The sequence below is a fragment of the Lissotriton vulgaris genome, chromosome 7, assembly GCF_964263255.1.
Source record: "Lissotriton vulgaris chromosome 7, aLisVul1.2, whole genome shotgun sequence".
Taxonomy (NCBI): domain Eukaryota; kingdom Metazoa; phylum Chordata; class Amphibia; order Caudata; family Salamandridae; genus Lissotriton; species Lissotriton vulgaris.
In genome coordinates, this window is record NC_141695.1 from 795,085,909 (window position 1) to 795,111,180 (window position 25,272).

The 25,272-nt window shown below is 49.4% G+C and overlaps 1 protein-coding gene across 1 annotated transcript in view; it reads right to left on the reverse strand.

The window, feature by feature from the left end:
• The window catches only part of CCDC40 (coiled-coil domain 40 molecular ruler complex subunit), a 762,745-nt gene that overhangs the window by 175,546 nt on the left and 561,927 nt on the right, over window positions 1-25,272 (reverse strand). The window contains exon 17 of the mRNA XM_086931053.1: window positions 22,136-22,227. Within this exon, the coding sequence (XP_086787179.1) occupies window positions 22,136-22,227 (92 nt within the window). The remainder of the gene's footprint in view (window positions 1-22,135; window positions 22,228-25,272) is intronic.

Sequence of the window (25,272 nt, forward strand, 5' to 3'; positions counted from 1 at the left end):
TTTTCACTGGGTATTGCTTCTGCAGTGCGATGACTTAGCCTATTCCGTGCGCAGTGGTGTTGATGGTGTCCGCAGTGACAAAACGTATATAGTGTCTTTGGACAATAGTATCTCGAGGCACAATCGAGGGACTTATTCCGTTCGGACACGTGGCGACGCATATTTCTGCGAGGGAGGTAAGCCATTATGGCCACAACTTTGCTTTGCGTTCGTATCTTCAATTGGTGTATAACATCATCGGGCCATGGTAGCTCTAGGCCCAATCGAGTGATTAATTCATTTTATACGTGGCCTTGCATATCTCAGCGAGTAGGGTAAGTCGATCACGTGCGCTGGTTGTTTAGTTGCGTCCGGAGTATCGTTAGGCCATAGTACCTCGAGGCATGTGGCGTGCCATTGGTTCGGCAACTATGCTCGCACGTTCAGGCCCTCGGGATGATCCGTACTATGGGCGTCCTGCGTCACTGATTGACCCATCGCTATCGCATCATGTCTGCGGTACACGATGCGCTAGGCATCGAGACAGGAGCAACCCTTGTGGTTACAATCATACAAGGATATGCGTTTATGTGAAGGGAGGGGTGTACTGTTAAGTGATGCTTGCTTGCGGCACAGATCCGTAGGGACTAACAGATGTTGCGATTCCAAAATCCATCTCTTGTCCGGTTTCACGAGGGCGTACTTTGTAGAAGGTGTTTTTTATCTACTCATAACATTTATGTTGCGTTGGTTCCCGTAATATAGGGTCATCTGCGTCATTGCATGTCGTGGGAAAGGAGTCCGTTATGCGAGTTTTCGGTACATTTACAGGTTCGTTGGACCCGGGTTCCTTCCAGTTGTGGTGTTGCACATCGGCTGGCAGTGTACACTGTGGCACTCGGGGCCGATGGGTGCCGCCGGGTCGGGTGGCTCAGTGGACCAAAACAGCCACAAAGGGGGCCCGTGTTCAACCTCTTGGTCACAGGTTATATCCTGTCGGGTCCTCTCAGCCTTTTATCCATTTGAGGTCTAGAAAATGAGCACCTTGTAGCCAGGCTTTGCATTTCTTGGCGCCTGCCCCGCCTTGCATCTGAGACTCTAGGCCTGTTGGCACAGGCGTTGATTCTGCCTATTTCAGTTGTTTGGTGTACACGGGAAGCGAGACATTGCCCGTGGACCCTCTCCCCCCCCTCCCTATGTCAGGCAAGATGCGTTAATAATACAGTAATGCAGTATCCGATTATTTCTGCGCTGTAGGAGGCAATTGTTACATTGTGGGAGGACTGCCAGCAACTCCAGCGCGCTTCTGCACCCACAATAAGTTCGAATAGGCGGCAGGGCGCGTCACATTACGAACAGTAATGACACAGGAGGAGAAACTTTCAAGTGTACAGTTTACAAGCTGCCTTTTAAGACAAGAGTGGCGTGCGCATGTTACACAATTGTACCATGCGGGGGCCCGAACATTGCTTAGGTGTCAGAGCGCCGAATAGTAGAACCATGTTCAATTATTATAAGCATGGTCAATGCTTCCATCATGCTGCGGGGCAGGAGCGGTAGCTTCGTCTGTTCCACCTGTTTTACATAGCGCAGCCTTTGCCTATAGGTGTCAGAGCACATTACTGAGAGTCAGTTTCACTTATTGCCCGGGGCCAATAATCCAATATTAGTCAGAAACGTCTCAGTTGCTTAGGAAAGTACACCTGACTGGGACGTGCCTCAGTGCGCGTGAGGCTAGCAGCAAGCCGACACTGCAGTATATTTACGGGTTTGTGTACCTGCATTTTAGGGCGCGGTACACCAGGCCTTCAGCTAGTGTGCGCTGCATGAGGCCACCAATGTGCAAGTGTGACTGGCTGCCCCTGCGCATGAGGTGTGATACATCAGGCAGGCAGCAAGCTAGAAGTGTATGAGGTGACTATGTGTACGTGTAACTGTGTGCCCATGTTAGAGATTTGTGTTATTCAGGCAAGCTGTGAGCCAACAATGCATGAGGTTATCAGTATGTACAGGTGACCGAGTATCCAGTTATAGGACACATGCGACACCAGCCAAGCAAATGCTACTGCATAAGTGTGGACAATATGTGCACACAACTGATTGCTGGTGTACAGGGGATATGGCGCGCAGCATGCATGGGAATGAGCGCCTGTCTTCTGCAAGTGAGGTGTCGAGCTATAGGTTATGGGTGCACAGCAGATTTATGAATGGCTGCTCGGTTCAGGAGAGGCGCATCGTTGTGCGCTCAGTACGTGCATGTGGAAGGACTCCTGCTCTTGCGCATTGGTAGGCCATAGGGAGCGTTGGCGGGTCTCCATCTATCCTTATCCCAAAACAAGATAATGCGGCGACGGGCAGAACAGTAGGTATGTAGACCTCTACAGTGTGGAATCAGTGTGCAAAAGGTGCGAATTTTCAGTCACTTTTCATGTATTTGATGTCTTTTGGGTATGTTCAAATACAGTAGAATAGGCACTGCGTAATTACACGTCTAGTGTGCTATGGGGAGCCCCGAGCCGCGTCTAGTGTCTCTATGGCGGGGTGGTAATTTTGCTGCGGTGCTTTCTCCTGTGGCGCTCTATTGGGAAGGCCCCTCACATCTGGGTATTTATCTGACTGTTCGTCAAAGCAAGGTTTGTCTGTATGGAAGACAGTCTAGGATGTGCCAAAGTAGGATTATTTGCATGTTCTAGGCCCACCCCTAACTAATAGGAATATCCCCTGGCACATTTTCCCCTGGGGCCTTAACCAAGAGGTGTAGCTAGTCCTGTTATGTACAATCTTGGGACCTGTACAGTGTTAAATTTCCTATGAGTAGGAAAGGTCACATAGTCATTTCGCCCCTTCCATAATACTGCTGTCTTCTGTCTGTTCATACAAGGCTCTGGAGAATCCGTAGGCAGCCCACCCGCTACGCCATCAGTCCGGGAGCTCCTCTGCCTCTCAGTAGAAGGTAGGGTCAGCAGCCTGCAGTGTTACTCCCACTTCATGTATAAGTGGAGCAACTGGTGCAACCACAGCCTGAGCCTGGACTGCCAATAACCCCTAAGAAAGAAGTGGGACCCTAGAAGACTCAATATAGAACGATCTATCTGGTATCTTAACACCCCTTGGCTTGTTTTTCCTTTTCATGGGTGGTAGCTTGCACGTTGGGCTCCCTTCAGGTGGACTCTTGGCTTCTCTATCACTGTTGGTATGGTGGGGCCCCGTTGGCTTGTGTTGACCAGCGGTGTGTAGGAACCTGAGTAATCTATAAATTCCGTTGCCCCTCCCGAAGTGAGAAGCTGGCCTGTCGTTGGATGACGCCAACCTTTCCCACCCCCCTCTCCCCCTTGGTTCGGTTTATCATATCCCTTAGGGGGGTCGTAAGTCAACCTTAAAGACAAGTTATCCTTGAGGTAGTATGGACTTGCAGCCTCCAGGCAAATTAGGGGTCATGTGAATCCGGCTGTTTCTTTGGCAATCCTGTATATCATATGTATATTGCATGTAAGTCCACCTCGCAAGTTTTATACCAATATATGCATTGCGCACTGCAGTAGACTTCTGTATTCTTCGTGAGTTTCGTTGCACAAGCGTAAACGTAGCAGTTACAGTTGAATTTTGAGAACTGCACTTCGGCAGGAGTCGTACATCATTGGGTGTAGTTTGCTGATGCTTTGTGTGAAGATGTGTAGTGTGTCTCAGTGACACGCGCTGGTTCCCCTATTGTATGATTAGGGTGGGATACCAGCAGGGGAGGCCCCCTCATCACCTGGTCTCTTGCCAGGGGTATGACCTCACGTACCTGGGATAGTCTACACTATTGCTGTAGAGGGATTGTACCCGGGTGGATATGCTGATTAGTGTCAGAGTGGCATTGGTTTCTCAGGCGGGTCTTCATGCAGGTCAGGTGCTTAAGGGGCACTTGGTTTCAGTTACAGCTACCCCTTGGTGGTGGTCGTAATTCAACCTACAGACTAGCTAACTCAATGGTTGCATGGCCTAAGCTGCTTCCAGACTAAAACCCAAGAGTGCAGTGATGCCTGCAGTAATTCCTGTTATATCCTGTATTCAGCATACGATGGGACTTTGCCCAAGTTATATAGTCTATTATGTATTGATCCCCCCTATTCCCCTGTGCTCTTTGAGGATTGCAGCACAAGCGTTGTAAGTAAGCACACCTTCTGGATGATGGTGAAGAGGACGGCGTTGCAGCAGTAGTTGTAACTTCACCTGGGTGTAGTCTTCTGACGCTTTGTGTGAGGTGTGGGGTTGAGTTCCAGTGGCATGTGCTGGACAGCCTATTTATGATACGGAGGGCATTCTGCAGTAGGGACCCCTCCTCTCCCTCGGTTTTTTCCTTCAGGCATGTAAGGTTCATGTCAGGAGCTATGGTCTCTTTGAGGTGGAAAGGGTCCCTGCACCAGTCGTTTGGTTTTGTTCCTTGGACTGACGAGAAGCTCTGCTGAGCTAAGGTTGTAGGTCGGGGGTTATTTGTGGCAGATGGTGTTCATCTCACGCCTATAGGCTTAGACCTGTTCCGCCTCTATCTGAAGGAAGCACTTCTGTGCGAAGGTTGCAGGTAAAGAGTAGTAGCAGTGGTGGGGGGCCCGTGCGGCAGCGGGAACCACCGCACGGGCTGCGGCGGAGTTACTGGGCGATCCGGAAGAAGAGAGGTGCAAACACTGTACTTCAGCGGGCACATAGGGGTGCCAGAGCCTAACCTCAGAGCCTAACCTGTAACCTCATGGGAGGTGCAGGAACTCGTGTCGGCGCCCCAGTAGTCCTTCGGGCGGTTGTGGGCCTGTGCAGCCGGGGGTTTGCCTAGTCACGCCCTGCAAGGGGCGTGTGTAGTATAATTATAATAATTATAATAATTGTGCAGCAGTTGGGTGGTTCGCCACTGTGCCGTTTGGCTCAACAGGCGGGCAAGTGGCGAGAATGCGGCCTGCCCTTGGATCGCCCGTAAGTTAACCCACCATCATTACATATGTTGTATGTAATAAACCTGCAGCAATTTTTCCCAAACTTAACACTTGTGTCTGTGTGTTATTTGCAGGTTTGGGCATCAAGGGGGCGGGGGGTTCTGTGGCCCTGATGTGACTATGCGCTTGCCCGAGGCCACGCAGTGGCCATCAAGAGGGCGGGCTCCTAGTCACGGAGGGCTGCCCCCGCCCACCTTGTGGCCAGCCACTCCTCACCTGGGCAGGTATCACCCAGTAGTAGGTAGGCGGGTCGCTGACGCACGTCCGGGGCGGCTGAGGGGAGCCTCAGGGGGTTTATTACTCCCTTGCACCATTGTGGAGGCCTCTTTGCCGCTCAGGACGTCGTGCTACAGCTTCGGGACACTTTTCCCGCCCTTTCCTCGAACCCAGAGTGTCTGCTTGAGGGGGGCTCCGGGGGGAGCTTTAATGTCTTACTTTTTCGTTGCAGGCGGAGTTACTGGGCGATCCGGAAGAAGAGAAGTGCAAACACTGTACTTCAGCGGGCACATAGGGGTGCCAGAGCCTAACCTCAGAGCCTAACCTGTAACCTCATGGGAGGTGCAGGAATTCGTGTCGGCGCCCCAGTAGTCCTTCGGGCGGTTGTGGGCCTGTGCAGCCGGGGGTTTGCCTAGTCACGCCCTGAAAGGTGCGTGTGTAGTATAATTATAATAATTATAATAATTGTGCAGCAGTTGGGTGGTTCGCCACTGTGCTGATTGGCTCAACAGGCGGGCAGGTGGCGAGAATGCGGCCTGCCCTTGGATCGCCCGTAAGTTAACCCACCATCATTACATATGTTGTATGTAATAAACCTGCAGCAATTTTTCCCGAATGTAACACTTGTTTCTGTGTGTTATTTGCGGGTTTGGGCATCACGGGGGCGGGGGGTTCTGTGGCCCTGATGTGACTATGACACGGGCCTGCAGAGCAAGGTTAAGGCATTCACGGCTAACACAGGGATGCAAAGCGTGATTGAGGACGTGCTGAGCATGGCAGAGCATGGCACAGGACCTGCAGACCATGGTTGAGGCTGTCTAGAGCATGACACAGGGCTTGTAGACGAAGGCTTAGGCTGTGGACAACCATGACGTATTAGCATCCTCCCACACAAAGCTCCGATTGAACTAGACTTTAATCAAACATAATAGAAGGACTCCTTCTGTATTCCACAGTAATAACGAGATAATTGCAAAATACGTACATATACCATTGCGAATTATTAAAAGAGGAGGTGGGCGCCCTGTAGGACACGAGAGATATGTTTTTCAGTTTAGATACAAAGCATATGTCAGAGGTATTTACACTTCCCCAAAAGCCTTGACCCTCTGTAAAACAAGTGATCTGAAAATTAGCTACTTTCTGTTATGTTGCGGAAGAGCTGGGAACTCACAACTGTGGTGTCCGTAGAAGTGACCAATCCTGTAAAACACGTTTCCTGTTTCAATGTGTTGAAGCTGGAAAAAAAAACTGGGGGTGCAGGCACACACCTTCACCCCATTTTTCACACAGCACTGTTGGAAAATTGTGCTAGAACAGAAGGCAGCGAGGCTGGCTCCTCCTCCGCAAAGTTACAAGAAACGTGTTTCTTTTACACGTGCAAGGAAGGAAACAGGGAGGGCCAGGTGACTGTTGGTGAAAGATAGCGCACGGCAGCACCACACCTAGTTCAGTCGGCACAGCCCAAGTCTGCAGCTGGGGAGGGAGAGCAGGGTGTGAAGAGCTCTAGGGGAGTTCGAGCCACAGGATTAAGCATCTTTTAGAGCTATTTTCAGAAGTCTAACCCTGCTCGCCCTCCTGGTTTGATTTGATTTCCGGGGCAGCGAGAGTCCACTAGGTAGGATGAACTAGACGGGGATGTGGGCGATCCTCTTGCTGCTGGAGGCTTACCCTTGCTGGGCTCCCGGCGGACGCCTCCAATGAAATGCAAATGAATTCATTCTTGCCCAATACGTGCATTAATAGTGTTTCAGTGCTACGCCTCTACTCAAGACTATTGGGTTTTAGGAGAGGGCCATTACCCCTCGATCTAGGTGTACGTGCATTGGACGAGCGGAAGCAGCAGTGGTTAAAAAAAAAGTTCTGTAAAGCAGTAAAGCAAGCGATGAGGAAACTAAGAGAAAGGAGACCGTGCTTGGTCGGTGCTCTTTAGCTTTGACCGGAAGTCTTGTATCGCTGTGTGAATGACTTAGGACGCAGGAAAGAAGAGCGACGGAGGAGAGAGCCAATGGTAAGTAGCAGGCAGGAAGAAGACATTGATTTTACTACCACAGATCTTGCAGACAGCGCATGCGCGCGGATGCTCGACCTAAAAATGGCAGACGCATAATGGCATATTGATGCTTATATCACCCTAGGCCGCTATAGCGTCATTATAATCTTTAGCTGCGTCCATCAAATCAGGCTCTCCCTGTGATCCTCTCCCCATCAACGTCCTGAGGCAGCTGGACGACCCAGCTCTAGGGATTATTGTTGATACTTTAAATGCCTCCATCCATCTGGCAACTGTTCCAGCGGCCTGGAAGCATGCCATGGTCAGCCCTCTATTGAAAAAGCCGGCGGCTGATCCTGAGGTGCTGGCCAACTACCGCCCAATTTCCCTGCTACCTGCGTTCTCTAAGATTTTAGAGAAGCACATTCACGGTGTACTCTCAATGTACACGGAGAACAACAATCTTCTCCATTTTACTCAGTCTGGTTTTAGGGCCGGCCACTCCACCGAGTCCGCCCTATTGGGAGTCACCGAAAAGATCAGGGGATTTTTGGACGAGGGGCAAACAGTTGCTCTTGTCCTACTTGATCTTAGTGCGGCCTTCGACACCATCTCACACAACAGACTACTTGCTAGGCTGAGTGATGATGGTGTCGGAGGGAAAGCGCTTGACTGGATCGCGTCTTACCTGAGCAACCGGACGTTTCAGATCTCGTCCTCGCAAGCTCAGTCTGACACCTTTCAGTCTCCACATGGCGTGCCTCAAGGCTCAATTCTGAGCCCGCTGTTTTTTAATCTGTATCTCCGCCCACTCGCCGATCTAGCTGAGCGAGTCGGTCTAGAACTCATGTCTTACGCGGATGATTCGCAGATTATTTTTTCCCTTACCAACGCAGAGCCTTCATCCCCCTCTGCATTGAAATCAGGCCTTCAGGAAGTCTTCAGCTGGATGTCTACTAATCAGCTGAAGCTTAACGGGGAGAAGACGGAGATTCTTATCCTAGGGAAAAAGAGAGATCTATGGCAGGATATCCATTGGCCATCCTCCCTGGGTGCTTTCCCCCGCCCGGCAACTCAAGTCAGAAACCTAGGGGTATGCATTGATGACTCGCTATCAATGAAACAGCAGGCAAACAAAGTAGCTGGTATGTGCTTCACCATCTTGAAGTGGTTACGGAAGATCATCTGGATGCTACCTATGGATACCCAGAAGACCGTAGTCAATGCACTGATTACATCTAGGCTTGACTACGGTAACATCCTTTACCTGGGCTCCAATCTAGCTGTGATTAGGCGGCTCCAACTGGTCCAAAATTCCGCCGCCAGGCTGCTTTGTAAGATCCCTAGGACTGCCAGAATATCAAAACACCTTAAGGACCTTCACTGGCTTAGGGTTGAGAACCGTGTCCGGTTCAAAGCATTGACCTACATGTTTAGGATCAAGGCAGGGACCGCCCCAAAGTACCTTCAGAATCTGGTTAGGCCCTATGTTCCTGAACGAAACCTCCGCTCCTCAAATGGAGCCAACTTTGTGGTTCCCAGATTTAAACTGGCCCGTATGGGGGGAAAGTCTTTCTCCCATCTGGGACCAGTTCTTTGGAACTCTTTGCCTTTAGCCCTGCGTAAGGAGGTAAACCTCGCCAGTTTTAAGAAAGGTGTAAAAACTTGGCTCTTTGATAAATAATTGCAGGCTTCAAACAGGTTGTTTTCTGCGCTGTCGGTGTTTCTTTCAGCTCTCACCTCCTTTGCGCCGGGAAACCCTTTGTGGGTATCTGTGCGCATTATAAGTGCAAAAAATAAATAAATACATATAAATAAATAAATATAAATAAATAAATAAATTATACATATTTGTGCACATGTGATGACCTGTGCACACAGACATATCATCACTCTTATAAATGCCTTGTGTTTTTTGCGAATGCGGAACAGCACTGTGAACTGTCCCAAAGTTTACAGTTCCAACCTGCAATGCCACACTCTTTGAATTGACCACAGTTATTTAGCTTGTGGTGAGTTGGCTCACTTCCACTGGCTAGGGCATGGGCTGTGGAGCTCCTGTGGGTGTATGACCTTATAAGTGCCACAAAGACTGGTCGTATTGACTTGGCCCCAGTATGGCCAATACAGCTGCTGTCTCAGGTACCTCATCTTTGTGTACAGGCAGAGAAGAGGTGGGACACTGCCCACACAGGTAAGAAGGAAGCCTAGCTCCACTGGTGCTGCTCGGGAGCAAGCCAACCTTTGCTTAAAATGCAGCTTCAATGCATACCTTAGAATTATGGTCCCTAGTTGCTGGGATGTGCTGAGGTGCCCCCATGAATGGCTTTGAATTTGACTGATTAACTATGGACTAGTATTAATGACTTGTATGCTGCCACTTTGGGATTTGACATTTCTAGTAAGCCCATTGATATGCTGCAGATAGCTCACCCTAAAGAAAGAGAGAATTGCATTTTGAATGTACTTAGAAAAACTATAGGGTACCCAAAAAGTTTGAAGGGCACCAGGGCTGGATCATATCTATTGCCTAGTTATTATGTCCAATCATAGTTTTTGGCTGAAACTCAGAGCTGACCTTTCATAAACTCGGCAGCCAGAGCGATAAATTGCCATTTAGATATCTTGCAATATACAAATGATGAAATGTAGGTTTAGAAATAGCCCTTGATTACATTTTTAACAGATTGGATTCCCTTTCATATTGCTTTTAGCTCTGATCAAATCATGATCTATATAAAGATGAATGTATGTCGTTTTTAGAGATGTTTGTATTTATTTCTTGAGTAAACAGTCATATCCCAGAGAATTCTAAATCTCCAGTCGTTATTGGGTTCCATTATTATGCTCTATTTTTATGTGCTTACTAGGAATTAATTAACGATCTCACTAATAAATATGAGGGCTAAAATATTAGTGAAAAAACGTCTATTGTGCTGTCAGGAAATACTAGATGAAAAAAGATAATTACCCCTTTGCAAACAGGATTTCAGGAATTGGTTGGCAATCTCAACTAAAACCTTTGCGTAGATACCTATGTTAAATATGTCACGGTTAAAAAAGCACACATATTTTTAGGCTCTGTACATTTGAAAGCCACCTTTGACTCTGTCAACTGATTTCTCCTCCCGGTGCAACCCAGTAAGACTGGAATGGGAATGGGTTAGAAGCCTACACGCAGGCAATTACTCTAGAGTCAAATTTGGTCAGAATGGTAATCAATTCAAGCCATTCAACACTGCAAGCAGGAGTGCCCCAAGGGAAATCCCCTGTCCCAGATTCCCATTCAATATATTTTTTAAGTATCTCCTTGATATGCTGGGTGTGATATCCCCACATGTTCCAACAGTTGGAACGTTGCCTATTTTACTTTCCAGACAAAGCAATGATTTTGGCACACACAAAGTGAGCTTCATTCCTTAGAGGCATTTTCACATTGCTGTAATGAGAAAATACTTGTCATCAATTAATCAAAAAGAAACTCATGATTATGAGCTCAACATATATTCCTTGACATCCTTTTAGAATAGATAGTCAGAAAGTATTACCTCCATTGACAATCTGGATTTTAGAGTCTTCTACCGCGGGCTCGTGGAATCCCCAGATGGTAAAATGTGAGCTGTCTCTCACCTGCAACAGCTTGAGGCAATCTGAAGTACAATTTATGATTTGGGAAGTATTATGATTTCATTGAGGGTACATTATCAAGCTAAAGCGGCAGCTTTAACTAATCTAGTTTGAACACGGCATCCCATCTGTCTGGTAAAAAATACAATTTGCCTTCTGTGAGATTAAATGGGGGGGGGGGGTCCGTCAAGCCCCCTTTGTTTTGGGCCCAGCTGTGGTCTAACCCTCAAGACCTAAGCCTAATTGGACGTTCCTTGGATGAGAAATACTGATTCTAACTGGAGACCACAGTATACACCATTAGTGGCAGCAACAAGAGTATTATCAAGAGAGACCTTCAAGTATTCGACCTACTGGGTAAGGCGTTGTCTCAACTGTTTTGAGAGAGCATCCTACACTAATGTGAGGTGTAAATAATTATTAGATTACAAGGTGGGAACGTTAAATGCAATGCATCCCTTGTCCTTAAGGAGGCTGTTTTAATGCTTAGGCTAGAGGGATCTCTCACTTGATCCTTAACAGCATGTTGGAATGCCAAAGGGCAGTTACCATTACCTGTAACCTGCAGGTGCGATGGTCCATCTCCTGAAGCAACTTTACATTTTTATCTATTTTGTCTGTAATTCACAAGTTACTTACCTTTGGTAATGATATATCTGTAAGAAACAGTAGTTAGTATTAGATTCCTTACCTTAGAATATCCCTGCGTCGGTAGGCGTCGTCTGCGGCTCCGTGTCCGTCGTCGGCGTAGTTGACGCCGGGATGACGTCGCCCTCGCGCGCTGATGGTAGTTTTTATACACTGCTTTTCCGCGCCAGAAACGCAGAGCCATGATAAAAACCAACACTTGTGCCATGAAACTACGGCCCTGAGAAGGGATGACCTTAACACTAGATATCGGTTCGCAGAAAGGGGAGGGTGGGGCAGTAAGGAATCTAATACTAACTACTGTTTCTTACAGATATATCGTTACCGAAGGTAAGTAACTTGTGCATCTGAAAGAAACAGGTTAGTATTAAATTCCTTACCTTAAAATAGATACCCCAGCAATACCAACCCCAGTGGTGGATCTGCGAACCAATAATCACACCAGAAAGTCCTGGAGAACAGAACGGTCGAAAAAGCTATCCCTCCGGACTTGGCTGTCCAGGCAGTAGTGTCTAGCAAACGGGTGCAGCGAGGCCCACGTAGCTGCCTGACAGGTGTCCTGCAAGGGGATTCCCTGACCCAGGGCAGTAGTAGCCGCCGTGGCCCGAGTGGAATGGGTGCGCCGCCCCACAGGAGGCTCTTTTTTAGTCAGAGAATAAAAAGCCTTGATGCACAAGACGACCCATCAAGAAATGGTTCGTTTGTGCAACGCCCGACCTTTCTTAGCGCCCACGTAACCAACACAGAGTTGGTGATCCACCCGGAACTGGTGTGTGCGATCCAGATAGTATGAGAGCGCACGTTTTGGGTCCAGACGGTGGAGCCTCTCTTCCTCTTTCGAGGGATGCAGAGGCGGAAAGAAGGTGGGCAAGGTAATGGACTGCCCGATGTGGAAGGCTGTGACTACCTTGGGCAGGAAAGAGGGTCGCGTCCGCAACACAACTTGGTCCGGATGGACAGAAAGGAAAGGAGGTTGTGAAGAAAGGGCCTGGATCTCACTCCCTCCCCTGGCACAGGTGATGGCAACTAGGAATGCAGTCTTGAGAGTAAGAAGACGAAGAGGACAGTTATGAAGTGGCTCAAAGGGAGCGCACATCAGATAAGTCAGAACCAGGTTCAAGTCCCACTGCGGCATCACGAAAGGAACAGGGGGGAACATATGAGTGATGCCCTTCAAGAACCCTTTTACAACCGGGGACTTGAACAAAGAGGGCTGATCAGGAAGCCTTAAGAAGGCAGAAATGGCAGAGAGGTAGCCCTTAATAGTGCCCAGATCAGAGCTGTGCTGGGCAAGAGAAAGAAGAAAGAGGAGGACCTCAGAGAGGGGGGCAGAGAGTTGGTCCACAGCCTTTGCTGTGCACCATGCCTCAAATGTGTTCCACCTGCAGGCGGATACCGATTTTGTGGAGGGACGCCTGGCTGCCAGAATTACATCGCAGACTTCAGGAGGCAAGTCAAATGGCCTCAACTGTCGCCGCTCAATCTCCACGCATGGAGGTGGAGACTGGACAGGTTTGGGTGGAGGACCGTCTCCTGCTGCTGCGACAGAAGGTCCTCCTGAAGAGGCAGACGAATTGGGGGATCGACTGACATGCTGAGTAGCTCGGAATACCAGCACCTTCGTGCCCAGTCCGGAGCCACAAGGATGACTTGGGCCTGGTCACGTCTGATCTTCTTCAGCACTCTGGGCAGAAGTGGTATAGGCGGAAAGGCGTACAACAGACCGCAACTCCACTTGCGACAAAAAGCGTCTCCGAGCGAGTGCCGCCTTGGAAATTCCAACGCGCAGAACTGATGACATTGCCCGTTCTCTTCTGTGGCGAATAGATCTAACCAAGGCTCTCCCCACTGCTGAAAGAGGCCTTGCGCCCCGTCCGAGTTCAGACGCCATTCGTGATCCATCATGCACCGGCGGCTGAGTTTGTTCGCACTGGCGTTCAGGGAACCTGCCAGGTGTTGAACCACCAGGGTCACGCCCTGATGTTCCCGCCATTGCCAGAGGCGCAGAGCCTCCTGGCATAGGGTCCACGACACCACCCCGCCCTTTTTGTTGGAGTACCACATGGCGGTGGTGTTGTCCGTGAACACCTGCACTACACTCCCCCGGACAGAGGGGAGGAATGTTTTCAGAGCAAGACGGATCGCCCGCAGCTCCAGAAGGTTGATGTGGAGCCGGGACTCCGCCGGAGACCAGAGGCCTCTGATCTCCGCCTCTCCCATGTGGCCCCTCCCAGCCCAGGAGGGACGCATCGGTCACAACTACGTGCTCCGGTTGGGGTAGGGAGAGGGATCTGCCGCTGACCCAATCGCGGTCCATGAGCCACCACTGATACTGTCTTGCAGTGCCCTCTGAGATCAAGACGTGGTCAGACAAGTTGCCCTGATGCTGGGCCCACTGAAACTTCAGGTCCCACCGCAGAGCCCGCATCCGCCACCTGGCGTGATGCACCAGAAGGATGCAGGAGGCCAACAGCCCCAGAAGCCGCAGCGTCAACCTGACCGAGACTCGGGATAAAGGTTGAAAGATCGGAATCAGAGCCTGAATATCCCAAACCCGCTGTTGGGGAGGATAGACCCGAAACTGCGCTGAGTCTAGAACCGTTCCGATGAAGAGGAGCTTCTGAGAGGGACACAGGTGTGACTTCGGCACATTGATGGAGAACCCCAGCAGGTGCAGGAGGTGGGCCGTAGTCTGGAGGTGGCTGACGACTGTCTTGGGTGAGCCCGCCTTCAACAACCAGTCGTCGAGGTAGGGGAAGACAGAAACCCCTAACCTGCGCAGATGAGCTGCGACCACGGCCATCACTTTCGTGAACACCCGTGGGGCGCTGGTAAGGTCGAAGGGGAGCACGCTAAACTGAAAGTGCTCGTGGCCTACCATGAACCGCAGGTAACGCCAGTGGGCCGGCAGGACGAGGATGTGGAAATATGCGTCCTGCAAGTCCAACGCTACCATCCAGTCTTCTGAGTCCAGGGCAGCCAGGACCTAAGCCAAAGTCAGCATCTTGAACTTCTCGTTCTGGAGGAAGCCGTTGACGTTCCGCAGGTCCAAGATAGGGCATAGGCCCCCTTTGCCCTTCTTGGGAACCAGAAAGTAGTGGGAGTAAACTTGCAAACTTGCAGATTTATAGAGCGCAAATTGTTGCCCGGAGGCGTCCAAGCGCTAGGATAACCATGACCTACTGATGAGCAGAGGAGGGGAGACCGGCAGTTAGTAGGCGGATGCGAATAAAAAGGTCTTTAATTGCTTGCCGAACACAGTGAGGTTAGGGTTAGCTCTGAGATGGAGTGGCAGAGTGTTCCAAGTCTTGGACGCGTTGTATGCAAACGTCCTTCCGCCAGATCTAGATCTTTTTATTCTTGGCACCACTGCCGAGAAAGTCTGGCTGGAACGAAGACTTCGGTTTGGGGTGTAGTGGGTAACCAGTAAGTATGGGTGGAAAATCCGTTCCGCTCGCGGATTTTGCGGATTTTCGGTAAATTCGCAATCCGCGAGATTCGCGAATTTCCCGCAAAATCCGCAAATCCGCGAGCAGCGGATTTTATGGCTTGCTCGCACTGTTCGCGTGAGTTCGCGGCTTCCCAGTTCAACTTCGCGCCCCGCGAATAAGCGCTAAATTGCAGAAATACGATCTTAGCAAAACTGAAACTACTTACCAGGTTCAAAAGTTCAAGCTCATCATTAGTAGCCATTTCCTGTAGTGCTTCCTGAGGGGCCCCTCCAGAGTTCAGTTGCCTACTTGCAACTATTATGTGACCCTGCTCTGACCCTCAGAATAGTTACACATATGCCACAAAGGTCCTGAATTACAGCTAAGGGAGACAAGCAGGAGCCAGGCTGGAAGTTCAAATCCAGTGACACATTAATCAGCCCCTAATTCATTATTGTCAGTTGGGGCAGGGCAGGTGTTGTAACTAATTTTGCAACAATGAAAGCACTTAGCAAGTGCAAAAGATCACTAATCAGGAAGCACTAAGGAAGCAGGTGCCAGCTAAAAAAATATTCTGTGACACATTAATCAGCCCCAAATTAATTCAGGTCACTTGAGGCAGGGAAGGTGTGCTTTGCTTTGCCACAATAATGCACACTGGACAACCAGAGGGTGCTGTGATGAAACAGAGGGTGGCATGGGTGAGCCAGAGGGTGGCATGGGAAAACCAGAGAGTGGCAGTGGTGACAGAGGGTGGTAGTGATGAAGAAGAGTGTCCCAAACAGGCTGGACACGTAGAAACAACAAGTTCGCAAAACTTGCGACCCGACAGGTAAGTTTGCGTTTGCGAAATTGTACAAAAACCCTCGCGACCTTGCAGAAACCCGCGCGAACACAAAAAAAAATCCGCAAATTCGCGAGAATTTGCGGATTTTGCGAGTTCGCAAATCCGCAAAATTCGCGAACGCGAGATTCGCAAAATTCGCCCATGCTTAGTAACCAGGTCACGGGTGATGCTGGGTCCCGTGTCCCAGAAGCCTTGATGGGCTATGCATAACGCCTTGAACAAAACTCTCTGCCGAACCGGTAGCCAGTGAAGGCTAGTCAGTCTGGCCCTCACTGAGTGTCTATGGGGGATTTTGAGCAGAAGGCGTGCTGCGCAGTTCTGTACAATCTGCAGCCTGCGTAGGGTGTATTCTGGGGCGCCAAGGTAGAGTACATTATTAAAATCAAGGCGTGATTGAATGAGACCTTGAATGGCTGCCTGTTTGGCTTCCATGGGAAGGAGGGGAAATATTTTATTTAGCACCCTCATGATGCCAAAACAGGTGGCTGAAAGTTTTGTGGCTTGGACATTGAAGGATAGGGAACTGTCCAGCCACACTCCGAGGCTTTTGATGTTCTTTTTGGAGGTTGGGGGGGCCTAGACAGGGGGGCCATAGAGAGGGAGGAAGGGCCAGATCTGAAAGTCCTAGGAGCATCAGCTCTGTTTTGTCCCCGTTCAACTTCAGGGATGATGACGACATCCAGTTCCTCACTCCCTCCAGGCATTCTCTAAGCCCGCCTGGCGCAGTTCGGTTTCCCTCCTGCGCCTGTGAGACCACTAGCTGCGTGTCGTCCGCATATGAGATGATCTTGACTCCAAATGGGCGAACGACATTGGCTAGCGGTCTCATATGCAGATTGAAAAGTGCGGGGCTTAGAGAGGAGCCCTGAGGAACACCACACTTTAGAGGTCTGCTGGAGGACACGGATTCGCCATCAAAAACCCTAAAGGATCTATTCTCCAAAAAAGATTTAAACCATGCCCAGGCTTTATCCTTAATCCCCGCACAGGACAGGCGGTTCAGTAGGGTGTCATGACTGACCGTGTCAAATGCCGCACTTAGATCAAGGAGGATCACTGCCACTGATCCTCCTTGATCCAGGATTTTTCTAGTCTCCTCAGTGACCATGAGGAGAGCGATCTCAGTCCCGTGTTTTGGTCTGAAGCCCGTCTGAGTGGGATCTAGTATGTGATGATCTTCTAGAAAGTTCACTAGCTGTTGGTTAATATATTTCTCAAGGACCTTGCTCACCCAAGGGAGCAGAGAGATGGGGCGATAGTTGGCCAGGTCAGACGGGTCCAAATTGGGTTTCTTGATTAACGACCTGACCATGGCTTGTTTCCAGACAGTTGGTACAGTGCTGGAGGAGATGGATGTATTTAATACCTCCCTGATGACGGGCAGGGTGATCCGGGATGCTGCCATTAAGATGTCAGGAGTGGCAGGGTCGTCCGGCGAACCTAATTTGACACTGAGAGCTAGTGATTCAAGGGTGGAAATATTCAGTGGGGGAAAATGGGTCAGGCTGTGTCGAGCGGGGGGAGGGGGGAGGCTAGGGGGGATGTTGAGTTGGTTGGATGAGTTAATGTTTGGGGAGGGAAAAGCTGAATAAATCTTGTTAATTTTCTGATAAAAGAACTCGGCAATATTATTGCACTGAGTGACAGATTTCTCGACATGCAGCGCAGGGGATGGATTTGTTAACTTTTTAATGATCTGGAAGATCTCTCTGGGTTTAGATTTGGCCTTCAGAATTTTGTCGGCGAAGTACGTGGACTGAGCTGCTTTTATTTGGGTTTTATACTTGCTAATAGTTTCACGGTAGCGGGTTTTGTTGTCTGCTGAGTTATCTAAACACCAGCGTCTTTCTGCCCTTCTACAGAGACGCTTCTTGTCCCTAAGAGACTGCGTATACCAAGGGGCAGTTTTGTGGGGCCGCTTCAGTACAGTCTTGCTCATTGGGAGAGTGGTGTCAAGGGTATGAGTGATCCAGTTGATATAAGCCTGATTTGCTAGGGCAGGATCCTCCTGTTTCTCTGGTTGTGAGCTGGCAAGTTCAATGCACCAGTTGTCAACCTCGAGGCGCAACCAGGCTCGCCTGAGCCTTGTGGTGGGGGCAGGTGGTGGAATTTTAAGCGAGGTCCACTTGAAGGGGATCAAAAGGTGGTCTGTCCAGGGCAGGGGAATGCCTGGGTCCACTGTGATGTCAGGACAGTTAGTGAAAATTGGGTCCAGTAATTGGCCTTTGGCATGAGTAGGGGTAGTGACACGTTGGGTGAGTTGTAGAGCTGATAGATCCTCTAGTAAGATGGCGGCTGTGTGGTCAGAGGGGGAGTCAAAATGAAAATTCAGGTCACCTAGCACGGTGAAGTTAGAGGAGGTACTGGCTCTATAGGCCACACTAGATGGCAGTGTTTCATGGAACTGCTTCGGGGGGCCGGGCGGGCGGTAGATAAGGGTGCCCGAAAAACAGCTATTGGGTGAGAGGTCGATATTAAAACCAATGCTCTCGCAGTCCGAGATGGTCTCAGAGGTGACTCGGCAGTGGTATTGTTCCTTGTGGATAATAGCCACACCCTACTTCTGGCCCAGGAACATGCTCAATGGCCCTGTTGGCCAAGAGGGCCAATACTTCCTCTTGCAGAAGTTGCAAGTGATCCCCCGACACCCGGTGGTACTGCGGTGGCATGGCTGGAGGGGTCGCCTCGAAGGGGAGGGAGTAGCCCCTTCGGACGATTAGCAGCCCCCACCTATCCGATGTGATTGTGCGCCAGTGGAGGAGGTGATGGCGAACCCTGCCCCCCACTGGCGTCAAATGGGCCTCAAAGCTCGGACTATGAGGGCTTTGAGGCAGAAGCTGCAGGGGTGGAGGTGGACTGCCTCGCCGTTGGTCCCGGACACCACCACGGCGGTTTTCACGTCCGCCACCGCGCTGGATGTTAGTCTGCGGCCCCTGGCTGGCAGGACGTGTGGGGGCGCCCCTTCCTTGGCCACGAAAGGAGCGAAAGGCAGCAGTTTGCTGGCACGGGCCGACAGGCCCAAGGACTTGGCCGTAGCCCTGGAGTCCTTACAGCGCTCAAGCGCACACTGTCTGCCTTGTCGCCAAAAAGGCGATGGCCATCAAACGGCATGTCCATAAGGGTGTTCTGGACATCAGCCGAAAAGTTGGTGGACCTCAGCCAGGCGTGGCGGCGAACCGCCACCGTCGTTGCAATTGCCCTGCCTAGCGAGTCCGTTGTATCCAGCCCACATCGGATGGAATACCGTGCCGCATCTCTACCCTCCGCAAGGACTTGGGCAAGTTTAGTCCGGGCCTCCTCCGGACACTATGCAGCACGTTCGCGACCATGTCCCAGAAAGGGTGGGTATAACTGACCGCAAACCCAAACTCAGTGAGGAGAACATCTTTTTACCATACTGTTCGTACCTTTTGGATTTCCGATCAGGCGGGGCTGTCAGGAATGCGGTCTGGGAGTTAGAGGCCTGGATGACCAGGCTCTCGGGGGTGGGGTGGGTGGACAGGAAGCAAGGGTCGCCCGGTGTCGGACGGTGGCGTCTGGCCACGTTCCTATCTACAGGGGGACCTGTAGCAGGCCTGGACCAAGTGCCCAAAAGAACGTCAGTCTAGGCCTCATTAAACGCCAGCAGAGGCTCCGAAGAGCTTGCCTGCGGTTTAAGGACCTCAGTGAGGAGGTTAGTCCTCCCGGCCGCGACGGGGAGCTCAAGAGCCAAGGCCTTGGCCGCCTGCGTCAACACCACACTATAGGCAGCCCCCTCCTCCGTAGCCATGGTAGGAGGGGAGACAAAACCAGTGTCGGGCGAAGTGTCCAAACCAATGCCTCCCCTAGCTCACCTGCCCAGTCCTGAAAAGACTGGCACTCACGCGCCAGAGGGTCCTCAGACCCCTCCCAATCTGCTTCGTCTCCCATCTCCTGGTACTCAGGTTCAAATTATGCGGCCGGATCATAGAAGAAATGTTCTTCTCTCGACGTCGAATACGGCGTCGATAGACGCCGCTCCGACGTCGGAACCGGATCGAAGGGGGGATCGGGACGCCATCGGGGGCGACACCCTAGGGATCGGCGCCGGCGGGGTCGTAAGGTCGACCAGCGGCGACCAGGATCCGGAACCGGATCCAGTGGGGCCCCGTGGCGTCGGGACCGAAGTTGCCGACGGCGCCGGGCCGAAGCACTCGACGGCACTGGGGCCGAAGCACCGGGCCAGAGGGCGCCGTGGAACCCAACAGAGGAGTGAGCGAGCTCATGGCCAATAGGAAGGCTTTGATCTCCTCCGTCGTCGCGTTCTGCCCAGGGACCGGTGGGTATGGAGCAGGCCGCAACGCCTGCGGCTCCGGTGGAGCCGCGTGGGCGGTGTCGCCCGAAGCCCCGGCGGCGTCGCGCGAGCGCCGGGGGGAGTCAGAAGAGCGGTGTTGCCTCTTCGACTTCTTGTGCCTCTTACCTGAGGACTTGGAGCCCGACGAGTGGTGTCGACTCGCCGAGCTGTGATGACTCCGACCCCGGGACCGGTACCTCGACCTCCTTTCGGACCGGGAGCTCGAGAGGCACGGGGCCGACTGCCGGAGCTTGAGGCGCTTACGGGACCGCTCCCGCCTAGCCTTTGACGTCAAGGCCCGGCAGTCAGGACACGACTTGTCATCCTAGTCGGGCCACAGGCAATGCAGGCACCGGCAATGGCGGTCAGTAATCGACATCAGTCGGTTGCAGTCGGCACAGGGTTTGAACCCGGGCATCCATACCGGCACCGATGGAGTCATTTGACTCGAAAAACAGATCAAAAAGATCGAAAAAGTTTAGTCAAAAATTGACTACGGGTACCACTTTTTCCGGATCGGCGCTTGCTTGCGCGGAAAAAAGAAGAACTGACGTCAGCACGCGAGGGCGGCGTCTAAGTACTCCGGCGACGTCATCCCGGCGCCAATGACGAATGTGGAGCCGCAGACGACGCCTACCGACGTGCAGGGGTACTGCTACGCAAAAATGTCCGGACCCAGACTGGCGCCTGGGGATATTCTAAGGTAAGGAATCTAATACTAACCTGTTTCTTTCAGATACACCAAGTTGAGACGACAATGGCTGAGACCAGTCGAAGTGAAGTATGAAATAAGGACGGCCAGGGAAGTTCTGGTCTTGCCCTATAGCACACAAAGAGAAGACTGTACTCACTGTCACAAAGTTTACATGGAAGACATGGAAAATTAAGATCAAGCAAGCATGATGCACCTCGAAATTTGTAATTTTTAGAGCTGAAAGAGGCTGTTAAAACACTATGGGACCATGTTAATTTATTTCCTATTAGTAGGCCTAATTAATTGTGTGGTGTTGTTTTGTAAAACTATGCATTTTATTCATGATGATTTTCTGTTGTCAGTATTTTAATACAAGTAACCCAGTACAGCACTCTGCAGCCATCCACTACGCAGGAAACAGTCATGTCTGGGAATTCGTCTGAGTACCTAAACCCAAACTATTAGGTCATGTGCTTGCATACGGTCCACTGTCACCAAATCCTTGAGTCCCACACAGTCAGAACTCCGTTCAGCAGGTTCCAGGTCCAACTTAGTGGGAACCAGATGACATAGTGGATACCAGACGCCCACTACCCGTTAATCTAAATAACACCGCAATGTGGACCATCCATCTGCGTGTCCTTCCAGTCTGAATACATGACCTGATAGTTTCGGGTTTAGGTACTCAGACGAATTCCCAGACTTGACTGTTTCCTGAGTAGTGGATGGATATCCCCTGGTAATAAGTCGGACGACTATTGTCCTGAAAAGACCCCAAGATTTGATAGGGGCCGAAACGTCGATATAACTTTTCATCTGGTCATTTTGACCAATGATTGCCGCACATGCTGTATTAGGATATTCACATGTAGTCTCTTTGTAAAATACACAAACCAGTAAATCTGTAAATATTGTCTCTTAAGTGTATAGTTTTTGATCTATGTTTGTCACACTTGAGCAACGCGTCGTCTGCACTTATGTGATCTATTTTATTTATTACCTGTATATCAAAAAATCTATGAGTGAATGAAAGTATATAAGAAAATAGATATAGTACTACAGAAACCTTGTGTCAGTCTGTATATAGATTGATCTAATACTGGTTGTATCCATGTTCAGATAATACAACAACAGAGGTGTAGGTACTATCTGTTTGGGTTCGAGTAGGAACATTGAATGGTAGGCTTCCCCGGATTGATACTATAGGGTTGCCAGCACATCTTTTGAAAAAGAGTCCCACAGTGGACACTGTCTTGAATATAAACTACATTGACCCCAGTCCACATGGGCGGAAAAGGGGTGGTCCTTGTGAGAATATGTATATTGAAAAAGTCTGGAGCGAGCAGTTATCCTTCCTTCTGTTCCCTAGCTACCATCTCAGCCCTCAACTCTCCCTCTGGAGGAGTAGAACATGGACTCACTCTGCCTCCACAAGGCTGTTCAATATTCGCTCCTTTTCCTCCCGCAGGCTGTCCAGCTTCTCCTGCATCTGGATGGATTCCTTTTCGGCATCCTATGCATAAGAAACAAGGAATACAGTGAGTTCCATCTAACCTGACTGATGGAGTCAAGACTGGGAAAGTGCACAATCAGGTCTGGTACACAGCCAAAGTATATACTCCGCAATGAACAAAAAATAAGAGCTAATCAACAGAATTCTTTCCACTCCTGGAGATAGAGCTGGGAGATAACAGGGGAAGGAGGCTATGTGTACCAAAACTGCATGTAATAGCACTAAGATGTAAATGGAATAAGTGACTTTTTGCGATATCTTTTATGGTATTTGTCTCAAAACCACTCAGTTCACAATCCTTGTGAAAATACCAAACTACTTGGTAAAAACAGAACTTTTTATGCAGGAACTTAACAGTAAGATGGCAATGGCTGTACTCAACAAGGATCAACAAACACACCTTGATGGGGTGTTCAACAAAAAAAGAGTGTCTGCTTCGATACTGGTTCATGCAACTGTCATGTGAGATACCAAATATGGCACACTTCAGATTACTCTCAATACAAAAGAATATCCACGGGTCTAATGAGTCTAAAAAGACCCTAGCATCAGCAAAGACTTAAGAACCTATGATCTACTTAGAAAAGAAAATCCTTAAAAAAGGACGGATTCCCATCACTCACCGAAGTGACATGCTTCATCATCTGGGATCTCCTCCTGGTTGCAACCCGGTGTAACCAAGGGCTACAACCCTCTCACTAAGAGAGGGGAGCTCATGGATGTTTAAAAAAAATATATGGTATTACTAGGATTTCCTAAGATCCGACAGATGTGAGGAAATATTATGAATGTGAGTGATAGGCGCAGTAGATAAGTGTGTAAAGTGAAAATAAATTGGGTAGCAAGAGAAAAAAGATGTATTCATTATCTCTTGATATCCAAATGAAAAACAGTGCAAGTGCAGTTTTCATATAATAACTGCATAGATGTAAGAACAGGTTCTACATGTTTCAGCCGTATGGATTATAAGAAATCCAGAACTTCCTCAGGAGCACAAAAAGATATTGGTACTGCGAAGTGAATTCAAAATGAAAGTGACAACACAATAAATTCAGGTTGGAACAAATACAACCATGTGACCGGATATTAAGGTCCACCGTAGATTACAGGATACTGGTAGCACCCGTAATTTACGAGACCTCCGTACATTGCTCAGAAGTAGCCCGGGGTACCGACGGACAGAGCAGGGCCTTATTTCTCGAGCTGCCGCCAGGTGAGGTGAGGTAGTTTCCTCGTAAATTACGGGTGCTACCAGTATCCTGTAATCTAATGTAGACCCTGTTATTACATCTATGCAGTTATTATATGAAAACTGCACTTGCACTGTTTTTAATTTGGATATCAAGAGATAATGAATACATCTTTTTCTCTTGCTACCCAATTTTATTTTCACTTTACACACTTACGCACTGCGCCCATCACTCTCATTCATAATATTTCCTCACATTTGTCGGATCTTAGGAAATCCTGGTAATACTAGAATATTTTTGAAAACATCCGTGAGCTCCCCTCCCTTAGTGAGAGGGTTGTAGTCCTTGGTTATACCTAAGTGCAACCAGGAGGAGATCCTAGATGATGAAGCATTTCACTTCGGTGAGTGATGGGAATCCATACTTTTTTAAGGATTTCCTTTTCTAAATAGATCATAGGTTCTTAGGTCTTTGCTCATGCTCTGGTCTGTTCAGACTCATTAGTCCCATGGATATTCTTTTGCATTGAGAGTTACTATTGGGGAATATATCCATGCTTGGTCTCTAAACGTTCCCTTAGACCCCCTATTACTTGTTGGTTGTTTTTGCCCTTCAGATTACATCACAGCGTACAGTTAAAGGGACTTGTATGACTTCCAGATTGGAGGCAAGCCGATTTAAAAGCACTTGGAACTGCCTGAAAATACAGTGTGGGTAACAAGTGCCTTGATGATCTTCCTGAAGCATTCTTTGGATGACAAATATCCTGGGCAAATCCCAAGTATTCCTTGCATATAGTAAACATAGAAGCCCACTAACATCCAAGTCACATAAGTGTATATCTTTGGACCATCAGAGATAGGACCTAGAAGGAGTAGAGCTTTAATGGCTAACATGGAAGTGAGACCATACTTGGGAAATATACAATGAATAACTTGTCAAGGCTCCAGTTCTGCACAAATTAAATCACGTTTCTCGGATGCTGAGTGATTGCATGCACCTCACTCTCTAGTGGAGCCAAAGCTATAGAAACTATTTAAAAAAATCTTCCAGATCACTGTTTAATAATGCTGGTTTAAAGTGATTCAATTTGGTGGGTCATGATTAAATCAAGATGGCAATGCCAACTAGAACAATCAAATCTTGCATCAGGCCCAGAAACTGAAAGGTTTGAGAGAGCAACTAGGTTGGGAAAAAATGAGTTCAATTACTCTGTGGCAACATTCATGGTAAAGTAGCTTTCAAATATGGGGTGTAGAATTATTTTGTCTAATTCGCGACACAGATGTTTGAAGCTTTGAAGCTGTAGGATGCCTGGTGCCATAAACTAATGAAGCACAAATCACTGCAAAGTATGAGGATATTAGAGTCCCCGGAATTCCCAGGCAACCAGCGCACACACCGCCCTTCCAGAAAGAAATACGAGTGAGTATCTGAATAGCAGTGTATTGCACTAGAAACCGGGCCCACATTAGATTCCGTGGGGGGGCCACCGTTCATCAGGGTGGCAGAGATCATCGCATTCACAACTCCATTCAAACTGCTGCCCACAAATTGCAAGATTGCTGCCGGCCCTTCAGTGATCCCTGTCTTCTAAGGAGCCACCAACATGGTAACTCTTGTGAATGTACTGTTTTATTTTTCAGAAACATACTACCTGTAACGAGGGGGACCCGGACTCTCCAGGCTTACCGGTGTCCCCTCTTTTTAAACAGCACACCGAGACCTGGAAGACTTCAGATGCTGTGTACAACCCCGGACCAGAAGTCTCTGCCGACCACTGTTTCTTTAACAGGGCAGAACTGGACCCTGGCCACGCCCACCCGTCACAGGTAAAACCCAGCCCAGAGAACCC